Source organism: Hydractinia symbiolongicarpus, chromosome 12 (assembly GCF_029227915.1).
Source record: "Hydractinia symbiolongicarpus strain clone_291-10 chromosome 12, HSymV2.1, whole genome shotgun sequence".
NCBI lineage: Eukaryota > Metazoa > Cnidaria > Hydrozoa > Anthoathecata > Hydractiniidae > Hydractinia > Hydractinia symbiolongicarpus.
Genome location: NC_079886.1, coordinates 24,296,322 through 24,320,402, shown reverse-complemented (window position 1 = coordinate 24,320,402; position 24,081 = coordinate 24,296,322). Strand labels below are relative to the sequence as shown.

The 24,081-nt window shown below is 35.0% G+C and overlaps 4 protein-coding genes across 7 annotated transcripts; all 4 read left to right on the top strand.

The window, feature by feature from the left end:
• Positions 1 to 46: 46 nt before the first annotated feature.
• On the top strand, positions 47 to 20,616 carry LOC130622085 (uncharacterized). 4 transcript variants are annotated; one of them, XM_057437488.1, is made up of 9 exons: positions 47 to 179; positions 10,993 to 11,327; positions 11,685 to 11,989; positions 12,439 to 12,570; positions 15,137 to 15,256; positions 15,449 to 15,630; positions 16,479 to 16,607; positions 16,979 to 17,131; positions 17,416 to 17,937. In XM_057437488.1, the coding sequence occupies exons 2-9, from the start codon at positions 11,086 to 11,088 to the stop codon at positions 17,587 to 17,589; spliced, it is 1,437 nt and encodes a 478-aa protein (XP_057293471.1). In that variant the 5' UTR covers positions 47 to 179; positions 10,993 to 11,085; the 3' UTR covers positions 17,590 to 17,937. The 4 variants fall into 4 exon arrangements, 3 of the variants coding, with proteins under 3 accessions (XP_057293471.1, XP_057293470.1, XP_057293472.1); XR_008980994.1 differs by lacking the exon at positions 47 to 179 and adding an exon at positions 20,477 to 20,616 and having other exon boundaries at positions 10,035 to 11,327; positions 17,416 to 17,652; XM_057437487.1 differs by lacking the exon at positions 47 to 179 and having other exon boundaries at positions 10,035 to 11,327.
• Positions 1,617 to 6,541, top strand: LOC130622087 (uncharacterized). Its single transcript, XM_057437491.1, has 2 exons — positions 1,617 to 1,872; positions 2,176 to 6,541. Exons 1-2 carry the CDS (start codon positions 1,634 to 1,636, stop codon positions 2,825 to 2,827), a joined length of 891 nt encoding a protein of 296 aa, XP_057293474.1. The 5' UTR covers positions 1,617 to 1,633; the 3' UTR covers positions 2,828 to 6,541.
• On the top strand, positions 6,952 to 11,057 carry LOC130621407 (52 kDa repressor of the inhibitor of the protein kinase-like). Its single transcript, XM_057436690.1, has 5 exons — positions 6,952 to 6,977; positions 7,064 to 9,181; positions 9,627 to 9,859; positions 10,612 to 10,677; positions 10,993 to 11,057. The coding sequence occupies exons 1-5, from the start codon at positions 6,952 to 6,954 to the stop codon at positions 11,055 to 11,057; spliced, it is 2,508 nt and encodes an 835-aa protein (XP_057292673.1).
• LOC130622092 (succinate dehydrogenase assembly factor 3, mitochondrial-like) lies at positions 20,499 to 22,561 on the top strand. The gene is made up of 2 exons (XM_057437498.1): positions 20,499 to 20,681; positions 22,228 to 22,561. Exons 1-2 carry the CDS (start codon positions 20,499 to 20,501, stop codon positions 22,387 to 22,389), a joined length of 345 nt encoding a protein of 114 aa, XP_057293481.1. The 3' UTR covers positions 22,390 to 22,561.
• Positions 22,562 to 24,081: the final 1,520 nt, after the last annotated feature.

Below are 24,081 nucleotides of genomic sequence, written 5' to 3'. Positions count from 1 at the left end.
GACGCATATGCTGAAGTTGATCAGGCTAGTCACAACCTTTTATTAAGCAACTTAAAAAAGTTGATAGCCCTGTGGGAGCTCCTGACTTCGTAATTGCTACGTAGAATGGGACTAACTGATGACGATCGAAGCTGTGTGAACTCTGTTGGGACTAACTAAATACAAGAATGAATAAAAAGGTTTGTCATTAACGGATAAAGCATCTTTTCCATTTAGTTTTAATTTCTCTTAGTAGTGTGTTTGTTTGTGTATAAGTATATCAGTTTCACAGACTTAAAAATGTATTGTCGCTTCGTTTTACAATGTTGGTTACTGAAAAAGCACAGCATCAAACTACAACCTTGATCTTATCATCCATTTTTATTGTTCCCCTTCCCCCTGGAGTCAGTGTTTCTTGCCTTAAGGTTCCTGGAGTAATTTTTTAGCATCAAGCATTTCGTACTTCAATATTGACTTTAAATGGAAGGGGGAGCAATATATATTTACAAGAAACAGGGCAGAATTTTTATATATTTTTTAAAATGGTCAGCCGGAGCATATTTATTTTTATTCCTATATTTACAGTATATTTTATTTATTATACAGTACATACAAAGTCACTACAAACAATTTTGCTACAATTTCTGCCTTTAAAGCTACAATATACTCATTTTAGATAGGGAAGTTTGAGGAAAGGCGCTTACTTAGTTATTGGGAAGACATGATTTTAACATACCTCTAAAATATAGTAAAGAAATAACAAAGCAGAAAAATTATATTTTTTGTTTGTTTGTTTGTTTTTGTTGCTCTTGAAAGAACGAAAATTTATATTTTTTTGGCTTTAAAAATTTAATTTTTTTGTTCCTATCTTACAGATGCCTCATTGTTCTGAAAAAATTCTTTTCACAAAAAAATAGTTTTAACTGATTTCAAAAATGACAGGCAACACAAAAAATACCATAAATTTCTATAAATAGAAAATTTCTCTCATTCTGGTTATTGACATGCCAGGAATGCCAGCAGGCGCGGATTTAGACTAGGTCAACCCTGTCACGCGACCTAGTAAAAAAATGCCGAGGATTGAAATCGAATTCTGTCGAATTTACCCGGAATCTGAAGATCGAAATATTTCTCCTTGTTTTCTCATAACGCGAATTGGATCAACCTATGTTGACCTGACCTGTGTTAGCCAGTCTTGGCTCTAGGTTATCCCGCGAGGCTTTTACCGTCGACTAGAATCAAACCTATGTGGGCCCGACCTATTTTGAGTCAGAAATTTTGAAGTCAGCCCAGTCTTGGCTCTAGGTTATCCCGCGAGGCTTTTACCGTCAACAAGAATCAAACCTATGTTGGCCTGACCTATTTTTAGTCAGAAATTTTGAAGCCAGCCAGTCTTGGCTCTAGGTTATCCCGTGAGGCTTTCACCATACACTAGAGTCAACCTATCTTGGCCTGACCTATTTTTAGTCAGAAATTTTGAAGCCAGCCAGTCTTGGCTCTAGGTTATCCCGTGAGGCTTTCACCGTTGACTAGAATCAACCTATGTGGGCCTGACCTATTTTTAGTCAGAAAGTTTTAAACAAACCTGTCAAAATTTGTAGCATGTTGGTATAAATATAAGTAAGGCAATCGGAAGATTCTTTCCGTTCTCAACATGGCTTGCAAGAGCTTGAGAGAGCGTGTGGAGTTAGTTTTTGAAAACGAAAATTTTGATGAGCTACCTCAAATTTACGCCGAATTAAATAAAAAGTTTAAATGTAATTCTGTTTTGCCATCTACTGACGTGTTGCAAAAACAACTTACTTTTGGTTTTATCCAAAGAAATTGCCATGCAGAATACTACCTTCCTGCCTATGTGAAAGCAAAGAAGGATGGTTGCGCAATTACGTTGAAGTGAGTTGTTTATGTTTATCTTTTGTTGTTTCTATAATAGCTATGCGTTTTTGTTACTATGACCACTAACTATGCAGCTGAATATTGTCTTAAAAAAGATTATGAATAATCTTTGTTGTTTTAAAATGTGCAAAGGTCATCTCAAATATGTCTTGCTTGTTCAGTTTCTTTTGTTGATGCATTCTTAGTTTATTTATATATTGAGCAAGTTGAATTTCATAAACAAACCTTTAATAGGCAGCAGTTTGGCAAAATGTGTAGTTAAAGTTTTAGAATAGCTAGCAATACCTATTTTTATTACAGGTCTCAGGTCAATGGAAATTGCCTGTACAGTTCTATGGCGTTGTGTTTGTTTGGGAAAAATGTGATGGTTGACGACTTACGAATTCTTGTGTCAGTGGAGCTAATGATGAATGCTAGCTTTTACTGTAAGCATCCTCTATTTTCTTCTATCCTTGCTCTTCCAGAAAGTCTCTTTAAATCTATGGAAGATATTCTCAATATGTCTGTCTGCAATTCTGCATTTAACACAGACAAAAAACAAGAAGACTTAGTTAAGGAGGTAGCCATTTTAAATTTAGTAGATCGGAAATATTGTTCCTTTCTTGCTATGCTTGCTCTGTCATCTGTCACAAACAGGAATATATTTTCTTATTACCCAGATTATGGATGCAAAAAAGCTCAAATGTTGTTTAACCAATTAATAGAGCCTAGACAACCAAGCTCTGCTTTTGCTATTCACATTTTGTTTTGCTATGAGGGCTTACTTCCATCCAGAGAAAATTTTGCACCTAATCATTTCGTTCCAATTATTTTTAAGCAGATACATAAACGCAAGTCAGGTTCAGCTGCGGACACAAAAGTTTTATCTCCTCCTGTGAAAAGGCAAACAAGGTTTTTTCCGGATGCACAGGCAACAGGGAAATTATCTCTTGTAAAACCTGTGATTAAATAATAATAATAATAATAATAAATATTTAAAGTGGCTAGCCCAGAAAATCACAAAAACCTATAGTTAGTGGATTGTTTCCACTGGGGGCCACTAGAACAAAAAAGAAACAAAAAATGATAAACCTTAGACTGCCTCAGCTCAATCAAACATAGTAACATTTATAATCTGTGAAAATTGAAAAGAAAAAGAATAAAAAACAAAAATTAAAAAATTCAAAAGTGATCTCCATTAGAATTTGCCAAATACATTAGAGATGGAAGTCTTAAACGAAAGCAGACTTCCATCACAGGTCACTTGGTCTGGAAGATTATTCCACACTTTTGCAGCTCTAAATGGGAAGGCTTTTTTGCCAAATTCCGTGTTGACCAAGGGAAGTGTGAACCTGTTTTTTGAAGCTCCTCTTGTTTGATGATTATGACAGTTTTTTGTCAAAAGGAATTTTGAGCGCATGTAATCAGGAGCAATGTGATTCATGGCTTTAAAAACTAATATGGCATCGTTTTTGATGAGTAAATTATTCATTGAATATTCCCTCTCTTTCCCAAGAAAGGTACGGACACATTTTAATCGTTTTTCTAGTTTTCCCAATCTACCTTGGGTGGCACAAGCCCATGCCGAGGAGCAGTAGTTGAAATATGGCATGACAAGTGCATTAATTAAAAGGTTTTTTGTGTGAGGTGTTAAACAGGATGCAATGGTTCTAATTTTAGAATATTTAATTAGTATTTTTCTATTTATGTCATTAATGTGCTTTTCCCATTGCATTTTTTGATCAAATGTTACCCCAAGATATTTAACTTTTTCGCTCCTCTTCAAAGGAATACCCATATAGTTGATAGTTTTGTTCTCAACTTTTTTTAACTGGCTGTGGTTGCCGAAAAAGATTGTTTCAGTTTTGTCCGTATTAATAGTCATTTTGTTATTATTCAGCCAGAGGTCGACTTGCGAAAGTTCTAACTCGACCTGGGAGACAAGGGTATCCAAGTTTTTATGAGACGAAATAATTATTGTATCATCCGCATATAGATGGTGGTAGTTTGAATTGATGACAGATTTTAAGTCATCAATATACAAAAGAAAGAGCAGGGGCCCCAACACAGATCCCTGCGGCACCCCAAAAGCGTCTTCATGAAGCAGATCTGATCCTGTGTCGTTTACAAGAGTCAGCTGCATTCGGTCCGTTAAGTAGGACTCGAACCAGTCAAAGGCAGCATCTCTGATGCCAAAACACCATAGTTTTTTTAACAAAATTTTATGATCAACAGTGTCAAAAGCTTTTTTAAGGTCAATGAGCACAGCACAAACAAAGTTATGTTGGTCGAGCTCAGTAAGAATAAAATCAGAGACATCGACTACTGCAGTTTCTGTGGAAAAGAGTTTTCGAAATCCGGACTGTCTGTCATTCAGGAAGTTGTGCTCAGAAATAAAATGAGACATTTGCTCATGCACTAACTTTTCAAAAATTTTCATAGGAATTGGCAAAATGGAGATAGGCCGATAATTAGTAGGATCTGTTTTATTGCCACTTTTAAAAATAGGCGAGACCCTTTTAGTCTTCCAACATTTAGGTACATAACCAGTAAATAAAGATTTGTTGAAAAGACTTGATAAATAAATACTTAAAACTGACGAACCTGCTTTTAGCAGTCGTGAACCAATTCCGTCCAAGCCTGTAGCTTTATTAAGTTTTAGTGATCTAATTATTTTTTCGACACTTTTGGTCTCAATACGAGCCCACCGAAAATCGTGTCTGCTAACAGGTGGATTAACATTAGTAGTGTCAGAAGAAAATTTAGAGGCTAGTTTTGCACCAACACTGACAAAAAATGAATTGAATGTGTTGGAAATTTCTTTTGGGTGAGAAGTTTCTGTACCATCGTTTTGGACTACTCGTTTTATCGAGGTAGTATTGCCTGACTTATCAGGAACCAGTTTTTTTAGGGTTTTCCAAAGTTGTTTTGGCCGTTTTTGAAAGTCCTGCAAAACGTCATTATAGTACTCGTTTTTGAGTCGATTTTTGAGACCTATTACCTGGTTCCTTTTTTGTTTGAAAGCTTCCCAGTCTATGATGGATTTTGTTTTTGATGCTTTCCGTTTCAAGAAGTCTCTTTCTTTGATGGCTATTATTAATTCATCAGTGACCCATGCCTCAACACGGCCAGAAAATCTATGTGTTTTGAAAGGGGCATGTTTGTCAGCCACTGTTTTAACATTTTTATTCAGTTTCTCACATGCTTTATCAAGGTCATCATAATTATTAAAATATGACCAGTCTAAATTCCTGAGGTCTTTCAGAAAAGCCTCTTCACTGAAGTTCTTGTAGCTACGAACCTTGCATGTTTTAGGTTCAAATTTTGGCCTTTTGAATTTTCTGATCACATAAACTAAATTGTGATCACTGATGCCTAAATCCATGACACCAGTTTTAGAAATACAAGAACTGTTAGAAAGTATCAAGTCTATAAGAGTGCTACTATTTTCAGTAACACGAGTTGGCTCCGTAATATGTTGTTTTAGGAAAAGAGTGGAGCATAATTCCTTTATTTTGGAGGAGAGAGCATATTTTGAAAGCATGTTACAGTTAAAATCTCCCAAGATAAAAACTTCTTTCTCTTCTGGGAGCTTGTTAAAACACTGTTTAAAATGAGTACACAGGTTTTCGGTACTCTGCAAATCACTACCTCCAGGTGGCCTGTAAACCCCACACACGTAAATAGGTTTAGTTTTTTTCAGGCACACTTTCACCCATAGTGATTCAACATTTTCGAAGTAAAGGTGTTTCAAAAGGTGGCTATCCAAGTTTTCATTAACAAAAATTAGAACACCCCCACCTCGTCTATTCCGATCATTCCTATAACAAACATAGCCATCAATTTTAACGTCATTGTCAGTGATGGTGTCATCAATTTTGGTTTCACAGATGGAGAATACATCAAGTTTTGTTTGATGTAGCAGAAGTTTAACATAGTCTAGTTTGGATGACAGACCATTAATGTTGAGATGGGCCATTTTTAAGCCCTTCCCATTTCTGATTGCCTCAAAATCAAAGTTTTCATCAATAGTAATATTGATGTTGTCCGGAATTTCGTCACCAAATGACTCCTCATTAGCAAAGGGCAAATTACGAGAAAGACAGGGACTGCAAACGAAAAACAGTTTATCTTCAGGAGTCTTCATAAATTGTTGATATTTTTTATCAGAAATACGCTCACATTTTTTATGAGCCCATAATCCACACTTGTCACAAGAAAGTGCTTTGTGTGTTTTTGCCACAGGTTTTAAGCATGAAGAACAGGGATACTTAACAGGACCTGGGTTGAGGCAGATGTCCCCTGACAAGAGGATTAAAAAATAGAAATACTTGTGCCTGCTTGGCTTAAGTTTTGATAAAGCCATTAATTTTAATTGGAGAGTGAGCTGGCTTTCAGAAACTCTATTGCAGGCATCAAGTGAAGAGATAGAAAAGAAACTCCTATCTAGTCGACTCATTTCGTTGTTGTTGGGTGAGCTACTTTTGAACGAAGGTTTTGTATTGCTCAAAAATACAACGAACACAAAAATCAGTTTTAGCGTAAATGTGGGGTTTCCTACCTGAGTAAAGTTATTTTTAAGTCGTAGAGAGATCATTCTACGGTTATGTGCTCTTCCAAAACTATGTTTGAAGGATCTGAGGCAAGCCCATTTCCTTACGATGTTACACAGAAGGAGCAGCAGGAACCCACAACACAGCAAAGCTACCATATTAGATGATAGATGGATAAAAAACTGACTGGGATAAAAACAATTTATTAACAAAAACAATAATTTAAAAAAACTTACAAAACAACAAATTAAAGAAATGAAAAGATATAAATGAAGTAAAGAAGGCAGTACAGTATATAATAAATCAAAAAGGACTTAGCTGTCAAAGCAGGAGCTCTTCAAGCTTTAGTCTTCTTTTTTCTTTCTTCGACTTATTAAAGATAAACAGTTTAATTTCTTTCCTAATAAAGCTTCCTTTAACAATAAACTAACTGAAGATTATAAAGATAGTAACAATAATAGCACATCTGCTGAAGATTTTAATAACAATGACAAAGCTTTAAATGATATTTCCTTTGCTACTGTTTTAAATTTTGAACATCAATATGACGTTGCCTCTTTCCTTTCTAAAGTTTCAGGTCTAAATGATAAAGGTGTACACAACCTAATCACCAATGTTTTTGTGCCCGATAAATCTTTTATTTTTCCTAAAAAAAGTGGGCGTTCCTTTCGGCATGAATGGCTAAAGACCTTTTTATGGCTTAAATATTCACCAACTTTGGATGGAGCATTTTGTTTGCCATGTATCCTTTTTGGTCACAAGGTTGCTAACAAAACTTCTAAGTTACAGAAATTGCTTTCTCAACCTTTTCGACATTGGCCAGCTGCCAAAAACTTTTTTAAACAACATGAAACATCAAAAAATGGTTTACATATTCAAACCAGCCTAACTTTTAGTGCATTTGTGAAGAATTTTTTAGGACAAACTCAACCAATCAGTGTAATCATAGATTCCAACTACAAAAAACAGGTTGCTGATAATCGAAAGTTCTTAACACCAATTGTTGACACCATAATTTTATGTGGTCGTGTTTGTATTCCTCTTCGTGGCCACAGGGATGATAGTAAATATCATCCTGAAGTTGGAAATTTTTCAACTGGTTCAACTGGCAATTTTATTGATCTTTTAAATTACAGAGTACGTGGTGGAGACACAACCCTTGAAAATCATCTTCTAAAATGTAATAAGAATTCTTCTTATATTTCTAAAACTTCACAGAATGAAATAATTAATTGTTGTGCAGATATAATCACAGAAAATATTGTTTCTGAAGTTAAGAAAAACAAGTTTTTTACGATTATAGCTGATGAAGCATCAGATACATCCAATAAAGAGCAGTTATCATTAGTTTTACGCTATGTAGATAGCAATTTTGACATTAAAGAAGATTTCATTCGATTTCTTCACTGTAAGGAAGGTTTATCTGGAAGTGCTCTTGCTTCCATTATTCTCAAAGCTCTAAGTGATGACCTAGTTCTAAATGTTCAAGACTGTAGAGGCCAGGGTTATGATGGGGCTGGCGCTGTGGCTGGTAGAATTAATGGTCTTTCTGCTCATATTTTGAGAATCAACAGGAAGGCTATTTATACTCATTGTCATAGTCATCGCCTCAACCTCTGTATATGTGCCTCTTGTTCAGTCCAAACAATTAGAAATGTGCTTGATAACATAAAAGAGATTTCCTATTTTTTTAATTTTTCCCAAGTAAGGGAAGACATGTTTGTGAAAAATATTAAATTGTATGCTCCTGATTCCTTAAAAAATAAGCTTAAGGATGTTTGTCGCACAAGGTGGATTGAACGTGTTGAAGGTATGGATACATTCCAAGAACTTTATGTCCCTCTTGTTTTCACTCTTGAGGAGATGTTTGTTCAAAGGCAATGCAATATTGACACATCATCAAAAGCCTTGTCCTTATATAAATTAATTACAAGTTTTGATTTTATTATTACAATGGTAATTACTCGGTCTGTATTTGATATAACACTGCCAGTAACACGAATGCTTCAGAGCAAATCCAACGATATTTTTGAGGGACTTCATATGATTGATGCTCTTAAAAGTGCAGCCATGGCTACACGAAATGCAGTTGATGCCTACCATGAAATGTGGTATGAGGTAGAGAAAGCTGTATCTCTAGCTCAAAAAGTATGTGTTACTCCTACAAAACCTAGAACTTGTGGACGTCAAAAAAACAGATCTAACATTCCTGCTGAAAACATTTCGGATTATTTTAAAAGGACAACAACTATTCCAATGTTGGACCATTTAAATTCTGAATTGAAGTTACGTTTTGACATATCTACTGTGACTTCTTATCAGGGCTTGTCAATTATTCCATCTAAGATGATGTTTTTAGTTAGTAAACATGGTCTATTGGGATGGAAAGACAAGTTTACAGCTTTTTGTAGCTTTTATTCTGATGACATGCCAAACTTTTTAGCTCTTGATGCTGAGCTAGATCTCTGGCATAAGTACTGGGAGATGCAGGATAGTTATCCTGATAATATTTCAGCCACTCTTAAAGCAATTCCATCATTACAATTTGACAATTTGACTGTAGCCTTAAGAATTCTTGCCACATTACCAGTGACATCCTGCGAATGTGAACGCTCTTTCTCTGCAATGAGAAGGCTTAAGAACTACAATCGCAGTACAATGGTGGCAGATAGGTTAAATGGCTTAGCTTTGTTACATATACACAAAGAATTTGTACCATCCACCTCATCAGTCATCAATAAGTTTGCTGTTAAAAACAGGAGATTGGATTTTAAGTAAAATGTTTAAATCAATTATTTTTCTATGTAGCCTCAATATATACTCATATTGTTTATATCTAAAGTTAAAATTAACAAGTAATAAAATAAATAATATTGTTTCTTCCTTTTCTGAATAAATATATAAATATAAATAAATTTTAAAATAAAGTATAATTTTTTGTACAAATCCATACCTAAGAAACTACTTTCTGTAATAAGTTTCATACTCAATATATTTCTCTCTCTCCTCTCCCCCCCCCCCCCCCCCTCCCCATTTTTGGTGATGACAAACCTGACTGATTCAAAATTGTCCCCGGGCTCAGTAGGCTCCGCTGACAGTACCTGGGTCAAGGAGTAACTAAGTCTTTTTTTTCCTTCTAAGCTTTCTCGAATGCTTAAATTTTACGTGGTGGTGATGAAGGTGATGATAACGTTATGAATCCAATTACCTTCTTTTTAGTTTTTTTCATTTACCTTCTTACAGTAGTTATATACAGTACATTTGTTTTTGCGATGATGTGACAAAACAGCAAGCTGCAATGATAATACTTAACCCTCTGCAAATTTTACAATCATCATACGATGATGTAACAAAACAGCAAGCTGTAATGATAATACTCAACCCTCTGAAAATTTTACAATCATCATACGATGATGTGACAAAACAGCTAGCTGCAATGATAATTAATTCCTGTGCGTGCAGTTGACAGAGCCATTTCTTTACTTCCACTTTAACAATAACTTCTTTCTATAAATAAATTTTCCTTATTCCGGGCTCGGCCTGACTCCAGCCGACAGTACCTGGTTTCCGGAGCGGCATTATGACTGTCCATGTCGGGCTTAACGAACTATATTTTCATTCTATTTTTCGTTTGTCCTAGGCATGCTGACGAGCCCTGACATTGGGCGAAACAGTCTAAAAATGATTTATGCTAACGAAATACATTTAAGTTGTCATTCTTTTTCTATTTGAAGTGTTTATGCTGAGCTGCGGCGTTTATGAGAATGTTTCGTTTCTGTTATCAAGGTCTAAAACGTCTGCATACGAGGTTTTTTTTTCTGTCCCCGTTTAAGCCTATTTCAGGGTTCGCAAAGCCCGTTTTAGCGAAAGCTTCTGGGGCTCCGCCCCTGACCCCGCTTGGGGGGCTTACAGCGCCCCCCAAGACCCCCAGCTGTATATTCAAATTTTCTTAGTAGGTCATGATGCTGCGCATCATGACCTACAAAGAAAATTTGCTAGATCCGCCCCTGGCCAGGAATGAACATCTTGTCGCTTAAAATAACTAAATTAACTATTTTTGGCCATAACTAACGTTCTAAAGTTTTAGCCGTATTTTGACGTATTTTTAGTTTAGTTTTAGACGTATTTTTCATAAGAAGTGATCTGCAAGAATTAAGGGTAAACCAGATGAATTATAAATTAGCTTAGCTCCCTGTGTTTTTAGCAATTCCTTCAAACTCTCCTGCTGTTTCAAACTTGCAGCTCGACAAATTTTTCCTATGTTTTACAAGTTTGAAAGCTTACAATAAACAAAAATCAAAACAATAAAATTTGTGTGCCACCAAACAGAAATGTTTATGATTAAGCCAGTCACGCTTGAGTAACAATAGTAATTTAAAACATGGTTTTACTCGCTAACATTGTGGGAATGATATAGATTTTAAAAGATGTGCATACCTCATGCACGCTGCGACCTTTAGTAGAAAGCCTTATATTAAACTACAATAAGAAGTAAAAGTCTTCAATTTGTAAAGTAACAGCAATACGCACAGTACAAGAATTTATATGTTTACATGGGAATTAAATTTATCGTTGCTCCTTTTAGTCTATAGGATGGCGCTAGATGGTAAAATAAAGCAAAGTTCGAATTGTAATTCGCGATGTGTGTAGCACAGCCGTGTGCCGATATTTATTTCTCATGCATTTAGTCAAAACTTTTGCATCAGGAGCGTTAGTATTGCTTTCATTATTATGGTTAGCTATACAACAGCTTTTGCTTCCAAACGAATTTGTCCGACGGTTATTTGTCAGCCCAAGGGTTGGCAATGTCGATTTCTTGCAATTGAAAAGAGACTGGTGTCGGGTTAGAAGTAAAAGAGTTGCTTGGCGGGAAATGTTGGAGCCGTGCCAGGAAAAAGCATTGTTTATGACAGACACTAGGTAGAGTACACACAAGTTTCGAGTTTTAGACCTTATCTAATTGTGCTTGTCTTGAATTGAACTTTAGAGACAAATTAACCGTGGACATTTTTACCTTGGTTGTATAGTCAAAAGGTCTGATGTCGTGGCCTTTATAGTCAAAAGAAAGAGACTACACAGCAACCTTGTTACCAGGGAATTTTGCCTTGTTGATGAAGTTGATAACGCCAAAAATTGTTGGCAACTCCGTAATAACGGCTCATGTGTCACAAGACCCTGGGGACGAGGTTAACTACGCGGCTTTTATTCTACTTGGAATATTATATGCATGCAATCTAAACTTTGTGAACCTTATGGAATCTTATAATTTCGTTTTAGATATACAACCAACCCGGCATTGAGTCATGTATCGCAGATCATCGCCAATCCCGCAGGTGAACATACGCGTCTACGTATTGACACATACACCGGACATGGCGTGTTAAAGTCATTTGGTGGTGACTCGATTCGTGTGTCATTTCGTGGACCAGATGTAGTGAGTGCTGCAGTGTTTGATTTGCAGAACGGAAGCTATGACGCATTAGCTTTGTTAGTCACTCCTGGTGAATATAAAGTAGAAATCATTTTAGATTATTCTCAGTGCAATGGATTCAAGGACCCTCCCTCAGAATGGTATATAAAAGGTAGAATTTTACTTTTCTGTCTGGTGTCAATTTTCTGATTCTTGTTGTTCTATTATGACTGGTTGAATACAACTAAAAAAATTTGAAAAATAACAACAACAAAGTTGCATTCTATATATTGTCTATCAAATCTGTAAAAATTACGACTATTACCCGCAAATGTAGTACAGTAGTCTCTCTAATCAGCGGACACAGTTGTTTCCAAAAATTGTCCCCTAATTAAAGTTATCCGTAAAATTTTGTCAAAGTTTTGTAAAAACGTCAAAATAACTCTGCTAAGGTTATCTTCTCTTATTTTACTTTTCCTTGCATATAATGAAATATAGAGAGAGAAAATGTCTCACGCAAGCCATTCTTGCGCAAAATTATTGCGAGTAAAATATATCCAATTTTTATGACGCTAAAGATTTTACACAGATATAATAAAACACATTTCATATTTTTTTCAGCTCATTGTTCTCGTAACAAGTATAACGCTACAATTCCACCGTATGTATCAGCCAACACATTTGACTACATCAATAAATACATATCACCTGGACTGAAGATAAATATTACTCCACCTAGGTATAACATAAGAGGTAATATTTTTAAGAAGCTGTATTTTTTATGTGTACGCAGTACAATAGTGCTTCTGAACTAGGAGACTCTGCAGGTGTCGTTTATGTAGCCGCTCTGCCGGAGAACTTGACAGCCAATTTAGGGATTGTGTTTTTTAGCATGAACATGTTCTACAAATTAAAATTAAAATCATTTCGCTTTCCCCTTGTATTTTGGATAAAATTTCTTATTTTTTAGCATGGAGAAAAGAAGAGAATTTTTTACCCATACATTAGAACCACAATGCAGTCATTTATTTATTTATTTATTATTTATTTAAGAATATTTATACAGGATGTGCACTTCAATATAAAAATATTGCTATTAATATGCGTCCTGTTTAAAAGTTAAAATGTAAGAATAATCAATTAAAATTAGTTAAATATATTATACAATAAAATAAAATGAAAAGATCGTTGGTAAAAAGCATGACAAAAATTTAAAATAAAAGAGACGGTTCGACGAAAACACTACGTAAAGAGATGTCACGAGCGTGGTAAGGCAAACAAACGAGCCACCAAGTACCATATGTTCAAGAAACATTTGCCAACGTGATGAACATAGGCCACTAAAAGAAGACTCCTGGAAAGTAATGTAAAGTATGTCTATTACAGACAAAAATTACAATGCAAGCACCGACCTCGTTTCGAAGAATAATAGTGTAGATCCTGGAAACGAGGTTGATCAAGCATGATAGTGCTCGGAAACAAGTTTCTTAAAAACCAAAAAACTCTCCTCTTGCCTTATTTTTATAGGCAAGGAATTGTATAATTTCACTCCCGTGGAGAAAAAACCAGACGTAGCGAACTTCAGCTTAGTAGCAGGAACGTGGAGCAGAAATCCGCTATTTCTGGTTGCTCTTCCGTGTGTGTGGATCTTAAAATAATCAGTATAACTTTTACAAATTTCATTTGTCAGACATTTTTTCACCAGTATCACTGCATGTTTATGTATTTCGTGGATCACCGTAGGTTGTTTCTCTACCACTATTTTTGCTGTAAGTCTATCGATATTTTGCAGCTTGTTCAGTTGCGTGCGATTTAAATTCAGATTAACAGCACAATTATACGTAATGCAAGGTAATACCATTCCCGTGTATGCCTTCAGTTTAGCTAATGGTGTCAACATCTTCGAGATGGAGTTCATCAAACGTAGTTTGCCACAGGTTTTTCTGTACATTCGATTGAAATTGCTGTTCAGTGATAAGGTGTTGTCGAGGATTGTTCCTAGGTACTTGTATTCTTTGCTGGCTGGAATAGGTGTTTCGTTGTAGTACAATGACAATTCATCTCCCCATTTGGTCAGTTTTTTAGATGTACCGTATAACATTGACTCTGACTTGCCTTTTTTCAGGTTGATGACAAGACCATTTTCTTCAAAATACGAAGATACATTTTTCATGTCGTTGTTTAATAGATTTTCAATAATACATTTGTTTGCTCCCGCTATGTATATGACTGTGTCGTCAGCAAATTCGATGTCGATTGAATTTTGTAGACATTCATTAAAGTCATTGAAATACACCAGAAAGAGTAACGGTCCTAGTGTTGACCCCTGAGGCACTCCACATGTCACACTCATCAAGTCAGATTTGGAATTTTCAACTACACACATTTGTTTTCTATTAAAAAGGTAGTCACTAAACCATTCGTGAGTTGTACCATTTATACCATATGATGATAACTTTTCTAGAAGAGCTGGATGGTTGAGCGTATCGAATGCTTTTGAAAGATCGATATACAGCACACCGACTAGGTTACCATTATCAACTTCTTTACGGATACTATCAGCTAGTAAAATTGTTGCGAGCTCTGTGGATCTGCGTCTTCTGTATCCAAACTGGTGTTCTGATAAAAGCTTGTGATTTTCCAGATAATCGATAAGTTGTTTGTGTACAGCTTTTTCCAGTATTTTGGACAGAACAGGTAATACAGATATTGGGCGGAAATTACCACAATCTTTTGTGTCGCCTCCTTTGTAAATTGGAGTTACTTTGGCAATTTTCCATTCTGTTGGGACCGTAGCAGTTTGTAGCGATAGATTAATGATATGCGCAAGGAGGCCTGACAGAACTGTCGCTGCATCTTTCAAAATACCCGGTGGCAGATTATCCCATCCAGCAGCTTTTTTACGTTTCAACGATTGTAATTCTCTTTCTACAAACAGTTTGCTAACGTATTCAAACTTAAAGGTTTTGTCAGTTCTGCGGTCGTACTGCTTAGGTTTCTTCCAGATGAAATTTTGCAATGGAAATGCAGCTTGTTTGAGTTTTTCTACAACAGTAGAATAGTAATAACAAAAACTTTTTGCTCTTGCAGTGTTTCTGGAACTATCGTTTAACGTAGTTTGTTGTGATTTTTTCGAATTTTTCGGAGGTAGGATTTCTTTTAAATAAATCTTTATAAATAAATCTTTTTGTGTTGACCCAACAAACAACAAATTTGTCCTTAAATATTTATTAGTTATTGGAATCATACCTTGTTAATGTCATGAGCTGTCTCACAATTGAAAATATCTTTTAGTTAAACTATACAACCACGTTTTTAGAACTGCAAGATATCACTGCGAATACAGATTGTGGCTTTGCTTGTAAGTTAATATGGGACGGCCATGGTGTGTGGTCCAAAGATGGGAAAACATGGCAGCCATACGTTGATTCGTTAAGAAGTAAGGTTTGAATGAAATCCTTGCAATCATATTTCTTGCAATATTGTTGGAGTTCTAAGAATATTGTTGTAGGCGCTTATTATAAGCAAAGTTGAATTTTATTTCATGTCAAAACAAGTCAAGACTGGATACCCGTACTAATGAGCAGGAAAGGTATTTTTTCTTGATCACTTATTTCGCATTCTTTCATAGGCAGTTCATTTAAAACAAGACGAAAAGAAAAATCAAACAACAAAGGCTTGTTGTGGATTTATGGAGACTCAATTAGTTATTATTTTTATCATCGACTGCGGATGAGAAGAATATGTAGAAAGATTTTTAATCACTGTAAAAACACATATAACTGGATATATCCAAAAAGGTTTTATGAAATCGTGAGTGATTGATTTTTATTTGAAGTCCGTTCGCATTATTACCATTATTTACCCAGGATAGCCTCTTCAGTTACTATAGGAACTGTTATCAATGATGGTCCTGCGAAGGGGTTCCCAGTGCGTTTAAAGCTCCCATTTAAGCTACAGAAGGCGTGCAATATCTGCTCAACTAGACAACCGCCTAAGATATCAATCCTATTCTCATGCTGAAGGTAAAGCAGAAAGGATTGATTTACACTTTTATAATCTCTGGTATGACTCGGTTGTGGTTTGAAGACCTTCTTCCCAGGACCTTCCGCACTAGAGACGAACGCTCTACCACAAGTCCACCAGTCACAAGAGTTATTTCGATGTTTGCTTGCAAATGTTCACTTGTCAATGCTTACTTGTCAATGCTTACTTGTCAATGCTTACTTGTCAATGCTTACTTGTCAATGTTTACTTGTCAATGTTCAAAGCGAACTTGCGACTTAAAATCTAAGGTTTTTGGTTAAATACAAACTCTTAAGCTGTGCTAATTGGTGCTAACTTCTCAGCATGACATTATCTCATATTTCGGCAGTTCGTGGAACCTGACGCAAATTATTCCGTAACTATGGTATTTTACAAAGCGCGAGTAGGACATTCCAAACGCTGCTTAACGTATCTATGTGTATGAAGAATTTGCATTTTTGCAGCCTCCGGGTTGATGTTTTTGCCAACTTTCAAAACTGCCCAAAGAAACTGCTTTTTTATGGAATCTTTTGTCACTAATTGTAGCTTATTACTTTTTGCGTCTCCCATCACGTCACATAAGAACTTCACAGAAGTAAATCGTTGTTAACCTATCTACTTGATTTTGTTTTTAGCGCCATTTTTGTGAAGACGTTGATGTAAGCGTATCAAAACTTCGACAATATTTTAGAGAAATGTTAAATAATGAAGATATGAATGAGAACAGTGTGTTGATTTTTAATTTGGGTGCTCATTTTGTAAAAGTAAGTTTTTGAAAATAATCTGCAACACAACAATTCGTAGGTTCGTGATGTTACTTAAACATAAAAATATGCGAACCTGTAAGGCCTCTGTAAAGACCACTCTCGTCCCCAGGACTATTTGCTTCTAAACTTCACTCGCTTTTTGCCACGGTAAAAGGTGTTGGGGTCAAGCGTGTGTGAAGACAACTGGGTGTTATAGTCTTTTGATTTCGTATCAATTATCATCGCCAAATCTTTTCAAAAACGTGCAAATCGTCTGCAAAAAAACCAACAAATCGTCAAGTCTGTTTGTTTCATTCGTATCCAACTAAGAAGTCTGGGTACGAACAGGCCAGTTATTATTTCTGATTTTCTGTTAATTTTACTTTCAGAACACGTCATTTCGCAAATATCGTGCCATATTAGATGCTCTTATTGAAGAGCTGCAAACATACCGTGGTAAAGCGATATGGAAAAGCACAACTGCCATACACCATCAAAATATAGAAGTGATGGGAGCATTTAGAAGATTTCTCACTAATCAGGTATTCTAAACGTCTTTTTGTAACATAATGCTTGCTCAGAAATGCAGCTACAGATAGCTTGAATCAATTGAAACAGGATAGACCATGTGTTTGCGGTTGTTTTTATAGGCTTTGCCCAAAGAGGTAGCCAACCTCGATCCCAGAACCTGTAGTCGCTTTTTGCATATCAGACTTTTTCGTTAGACCTATTAATAAGCGCAGCGCCGATGAGAGACAAAAAGTCCTGGAGACGAGGTTGAGAGGTAGCGTTAGTCTAATTCGTACTTTACAATACTTTTTTATAGAGAGTACTTCTGTTCAATGCGTACGCAAACGCAGCTATTTGTAATGCTGAGATTCAACTCCTTGATGTTAACCCTCTCAGTGCATCGTATCCCGCAGGTACAAAAGATGGTGTCCACTACCACGCTAACGTCTCTCTACCAATGGAAATTATGCTGGAAGAATTTTTTAGCTGAGAGCGTAAAATCAATTGTAATTTACAATAAGAAAATATCCTTCGATACACCGAAATACATTGGGTAATATAAAATTCTCCTTGGCTTGGTTTATATAATATGAAAATCCGTTTTCCAATATATAGGCATCATCAATTATAGTAGGTCACAGACAGTGTCGAGAACTTCAGTATTTCTAGTCTCTAATGGGGAAACAATGGATAAACATAATTTGGCAAGCATTAGTGACGATGACAATAATTAAATTTCTACCTAACTAATATTTAATATGTATAATATTGCTAAAGATCGCAACACGTAATATTTTATAATTAATTTTGATAATATTAAAGTATTGACAACTAAAAATCGCAAGTTTCGTCCATGTTGTAAACCACCCTTCTTTCTAATTGTTTTCCTTTGTGAAACAAAAGCCGCAACATCATCCTCAAGCTTTTTCTCTTTCCGACAATCGCTTTTCAAGATTGTCTGAAGAAGAAAAAATTCCTAGGGACGAGGTTGAAAAAAGCTTTTTGAAAATACTGATAACTCTTTGGTTTAGGATAAGAAAAATAATTTTTAAAAATTTTAAATATAACAATATTTTAAATATAACAATATATATAATATTTAACTTCAAGTCAAGCAGAGTGCCAAAAAATTTTTCTAAAGAGAATAAAATCACTAATATAACAACCTCGTTCCCAGCATTTTTTGAGCCGCAAAAAGCGGCGAATTCACAAAAAGATTATCCGTGTATCCATTACAATATCTTAGAACTAGAATTCTTTACTTGCATTTGTTAATCAAGGCAATATGGTTTACCCTGTATGCTTGAAATAATAAACACGACAGTGCGAGCTTAATCTCGCTCGGAACTTTTTTTTACTTTCTCTTTGCCACCGCGGTTAGCGCTTTGTTTTAAAGCTCAGGGGTTGAGCCGTATTATATGCTTTGAGTTTCCTTGGTCGTCCGCAAATTTCTGAAAAGGATTGTTTTGTTGTTTTTCTGAATTCAGGTAAAAGAGAAAAAAGTCAGGCTAGGCCAGGCTGGTTTGATGCTACCTTTTTGGCTAACTGAATCTTTTTGACATTTTTTGGTATGAATTATCATCTCCTTGTTTCTTAAGGGCTCTGTCATAATTTACTTTATAAATAAATAGAGAACCTTTAGCTATATATATAGAGTCTTGCCTTTTTATCAGGTTTTCTTTTTATTAGTTCAGTTAATCCCCTCTTAAGAGTATGTTCTATGGGACATGGCTACACTTTATATAACAACATGCTGACTGTACCAATCACTAAGAGGATATTATATGTCTCATTTGCTACAACGGAAAAACAAATTAACTATTTTAACTAGGAAAAGGGTCTGTGGAAAATCAACGTAGGCACCTGCGTGCGTGTATTATGTGTAATGTCCTTGATGCAAACTTAATACATTACGTCATGCTGCAACTCATTTTTAAACATACCTCTTGGTCCTTTTTTTGTAAACACATAGCGTTGTGTATTCTTGTGGCAATGATGACATCACATCTAGGGGCAAACAATACACCCACCTGAATTTATTATATATATAACTTGCAAAGAATAATGTTTTAGGAACATTTGACAACAGTGTTTGTTTGCCCCCAAACATTCAATAATCATGTTGGTTAAAAACTTAGCTACATGACTTTTTTGCCAGAAGAATAGGACACTGGTCCAAAAATAAACAATTGCAGAAATATTGAGGTTTGGAGTTATTTTGATGAAGTCATGTCTGTTTCAAAACAAGTGGGTTAACCCAGATTTTGGAAATAGTCCCCCCTGTCGTTTTTTTTTAATAACTCCTTATTGCTTTGTTATATGGCTATGATACTTACTGAGTTTCAATATTTATCTATTTGACACCTGCATGCTAAATTTTTATGTCCCATACCTTTCAGAGGCTTTGATATTGGGCATTACTCGAAACTACCCCTAAAAATCTCTATGAAATCCCTATAATGGAGAAAATATAATAACTCCTGTTAGGATTATCCTTAGAACTTGAAACTTGCAACACAACTTTGTTTCATCAAGAAGAATCATTTTGAATAATTTCGACACGTGACTAATCCAATTTCCCGATTTTGTCAGATTTTATTCGAAAATCGGAAAAAAACGGATTCTCAGGCAATTTTTCATCTGATCCATGTAAAAACTGGAAGATATGTTAAATAACTTTTATTTAGCTTTCAGAAACTTCAAACAAAATTTAAAAATTTGCTCTAGAACAAAAGTAATTAAATTTTAAGCAGAAAGTGGCATTTTTAACAATTTTCAAGCTTTTGATGACGTCACAGAAAATGTGCTGACGCAAGCAAAAATTTATTGCCACCATTTTGTTCCTTTTATGACGTACTATAAGTGTGCTAAGTTTGATTCAATTTAAACAATCCTATGAAAAGTTATTTTTGTGTCCCCCCCCCCCCCCCCCCCCCCCCGGGTCATAGTATGTTCGAAAAACCCCAGACCGAATAGGGTTTAATAGCTGGTAAACAAACTATATAGATTCGCTTTTTATTTATGAATTAATTTATAGCTGTGCTGTATAATGTTTTCCAAAAGTTTGCAAAGATTTGTATATGTGTATTCATTTAAATCTGAACCATGTATGATAAATTTAATTTTCTACGAAAAATTCAAAAGGCACAGAAAAAATTTTTTTCCAATAAAATGTTCCATTTGTTCAAAGTGTCAAAAACAACAACATGAGACATAATGACTTTACCCCAACTTGACAAAGCTGAAAAGAAATATAATGTTTTATATATAATATATAATGTATGCAGTGGTTAGATATTTTTCAGGACCCGTTTTTTATTCTTTAAATTTCCTTTATAGTGGTTCTTAGCTAAACAATTTTATTGTTCTGATGTTAGTTTTTTAAAGAAAATACGCTAAATGCAGCAAAAAGCAATCCCAAGACTGTTTATGGTTCAACGTCTATATAGGAGAGTATTAAAACTTCATCGTTGCTTACCTGTTGAGTTAAAAAACCTTGGTGATGAGTATGCCAAGGATGAATTTCGTCGAAATAAAACCGCTAATCAGTTACAAGCATATGAATTTATAAAAGAATGGAAGGTAAAATTTTACATTAAGTTTTATATTTATATGTTTTTGCAATGAAAAATGATATCTTAAGAATAACGTGTTACTTATTTCTGCGAATGCCATGATTTCGAAATACTCATAATTTTTCATATTGCAACAAATTTTGAAAAATTTGAATGCAATGAATGTAATTGATTAGTAGATTATTGATTAGTAGATTAGCATGTGATGACGCTAAATTTACTATCTAACCTGCTGCAAATTGTTAACATATTTTTAACACCTTACCTTTGTAAATACACAGAGAAAGAAATGTGTATATATATATTATTTTAATCTTTTAGAAGAAGTGTTACTTGCAGGATAGGTTCTGCTTGGAAAAAGTTCAGAGAGTTACTTCCTTTGTTGACTAGTAGAGTCTTGTTAATTGAGTTATAAGGTAGGTTGTATGGGGCCTGTGTAAGAAGCGTTATGTTGTGCGGTAGTGAGACATGGGCAGTGAAGCAGGAAGATCTTGACCGTTTAGAAAGGAATGATATGAGAATGGTTAAGTGGATGTGCAACGCCAGTCTGAGAGACAGAAAGAGTTCAGATGAGCTAAGAAACAGGCTAAGTATCCGTAGAATTAAAGATGTTATCCAGATAAGAAGATTGAATTGGCTGGGGCACTTGGAAAGAATGGAGGGGATAATTGGGTAAGAAAGTGTAGAGACTTAATAGTTCCTCGGGCAAAGCGCAGAGGCAGACTGAGAAATACTTGGCAGGAGGTTATAAGGACAGACTTGATACAGAGGAAGTTGAGTTTAGATCTAACACAGTCTAGATCAGATAGGAAGAGGGTCATTAATATACCCCGTCCAACCCATGCTAGGATGGAAAACGGACGTTAAGCCGAGAATAATGATGAAAGATGATTTTAATTCTTGTAAAACTTTTATCTATAATCAAATATATAAACTTAATTGATTAGTAGAACAGACAGCAAAAAGGACATCCTTTTATTTCTTTTTTTTTAGTAAATTCAAGAAAACGCATATATATTTATAACAAATTTTCTGTTTTGTTGAAACTCTAGTTAGATCATATAACCTTGAAAACCTCAAATACCGCAATTTTTTAGAAAAAATACAAAACCCTAAGGTATAAACATTTCTAAAATCATTTCAAATCATTTCAAATCATCAAATTATGCAAATTATGAAACATTATTTCATAGCTTACTTATTGAGTTTACATGCACTTGTTTGAATTTCTTTCTTCTTTTGCTTTTACACATTAGATATATTTTTTAACTTAATTTGAAATTTATTTGAACAAATTTGACTCGCAAGGATTTAATTATGAAAATAGTAATTCGCAAAATCCTCGCGAAAATTTAAAAAATAGCTGATTTGCGTAATTAAATTCTGGCGAGAGACAATTTTTAGGCCTTGCGGAATTAAACCCACCCGAAAGTTACCCCCTTTAAGGTAACCGAATAGCCTGCTAGGAATTAAAGTTAAATTAAATATTATTGTCGATTTTTTGATATTGAAAAAATTAAAAATTATAAATGATTATATTCTTACATTTTTAGAATTATTGTACGACTCTTGAAAACCAACTGCAATTAAGTGATTCGGAGATTGGCAAAAACCTGCAGAAGGAGAATATGGATTCGTTGTCACAAGACCAACTTGGTCAGCTGTATCAGCTGCAACAAGAAACTGTCCGGATAAAAAAGAACGACTTAGAATAGGAGACGATAAAGCAAATGGGAAATGTTTATATATTGCAGCCACTCACGTTGGACTTGGAATGATATCAAAGTTGTAATCCCCGTATATGTTTCCTCGCATCTATGCTGCGTAAATAATAAAATCCCGACAACATTTGATATTAATTTGATTAAAATACAAAAAACTCACAAATGAAGAGATGTGTAGTTACTTCTTAGACGGTATTCCAGTCACATAATATAATCATAATGGTCTTATTGGTCTAACCGGAAATGTACAGTGCGCCTAAATAATTTGTAATTTTTCAGAAACCCAAGAAGAAGGGTACGATGAAAGAATTTGCTTTGTGATAGAAGCAAGTGGTAACCTGAATTATAGAGACCAAATGTCAGAAATTCTATTCCGTTGTTAACTTTTATCACTTTTTTTCCCTATTTCCGACCTGTGAATGGAAACCCACGCACCCCAAGTTTGTAACACCTTCCCCGACTATCAATTTAAAGGAAATTACCAATCCCCTTCTCAACAAGTCCCCTCCTCCCCTACATTTAGGTTACCAAAAGTACTTCCCTGTACAATTAGGTTCCTGTGCAATTTTTTACTGTATTACGTTTTGTTTTGTGTAAGAAAAAATAGAAAAGTCTATCTAGTTAATTTATCCATAACTGCAGAAAAAAGATATCAGATAGATTTATCAAGGCTGGCTACTATGTATAGGCGTTGTACTTGTAGCGAACAATTTCCTTTTTACTGGGAAATCCTGGTAATTTTTCATGGAAAAGTTTCTAAAGGGACATATAGTGGGCTTCGTCGAAACCGAACAAAAAGTAAACAATTAACTTAGCAACCTTTAGGCCTCACATCCATGTCTTAAGGACTTGACGCTTGGCAAACTTTTCTTCTCAAACCGTGGAGTCTTTTTAAAAACAATACATAAAAGTGTTTGAACAGCACTGTAGTGTGATTCAGAAAAATTTTTGCTCTATAAGCAGACGCCTCTAATTAATGGACAAAAAGTGACTATATTGGCAAAATCACTGTCTCCAAATATCGGACAACAATTACGGCAGAATTAACATTGCACGAAATGAACTTTGCTACCGGAAATTCTCAATTAATTATCCGACAGGGTTTTACTTTAAAGATTTTTTTTATTGTATCAGCATCGCACTTAACTTTTTCCATCCATTTTAGTGCTTTCTATTGTCCTTTTCATAATAAATTTTCATCATATTGTCGATTTGAGTATTTTCTTCCCGTAAGCTGAATTGAGCATTAGTTACCTAGTTCGAATTCAAGAGAAAAATGATACCCCCAAATATTAAAGATCTATAATTAGCAGACAAAAGAGTGATTGTAACGCTAATTGAAGAGTCAACTGTAGCTCGCAATTTCAACACTGTGTCACTCCCTCTATCCCCGGCGATTTTTCCACGACTAGTATCTAGATAACATTGAATTGTAAAGCTTGGTTTACATTTGCGAGGCAAGCACAAACGCAAGCAAAATACGAATGCGCAAAGACTTTTACACGTGACCATGGTAACGCAAGAAAACATAAACAAACATAATGTGTAACGAAGAAGTAGAAGAATTATATATGACTAATCTATATTATCATATGTTATATATTAACGAAAACAGAATACAGAGGATACATTATGAAGACGTGATTTTTGGTAAACAAATCCACATAAAGACGCTTTGAAATG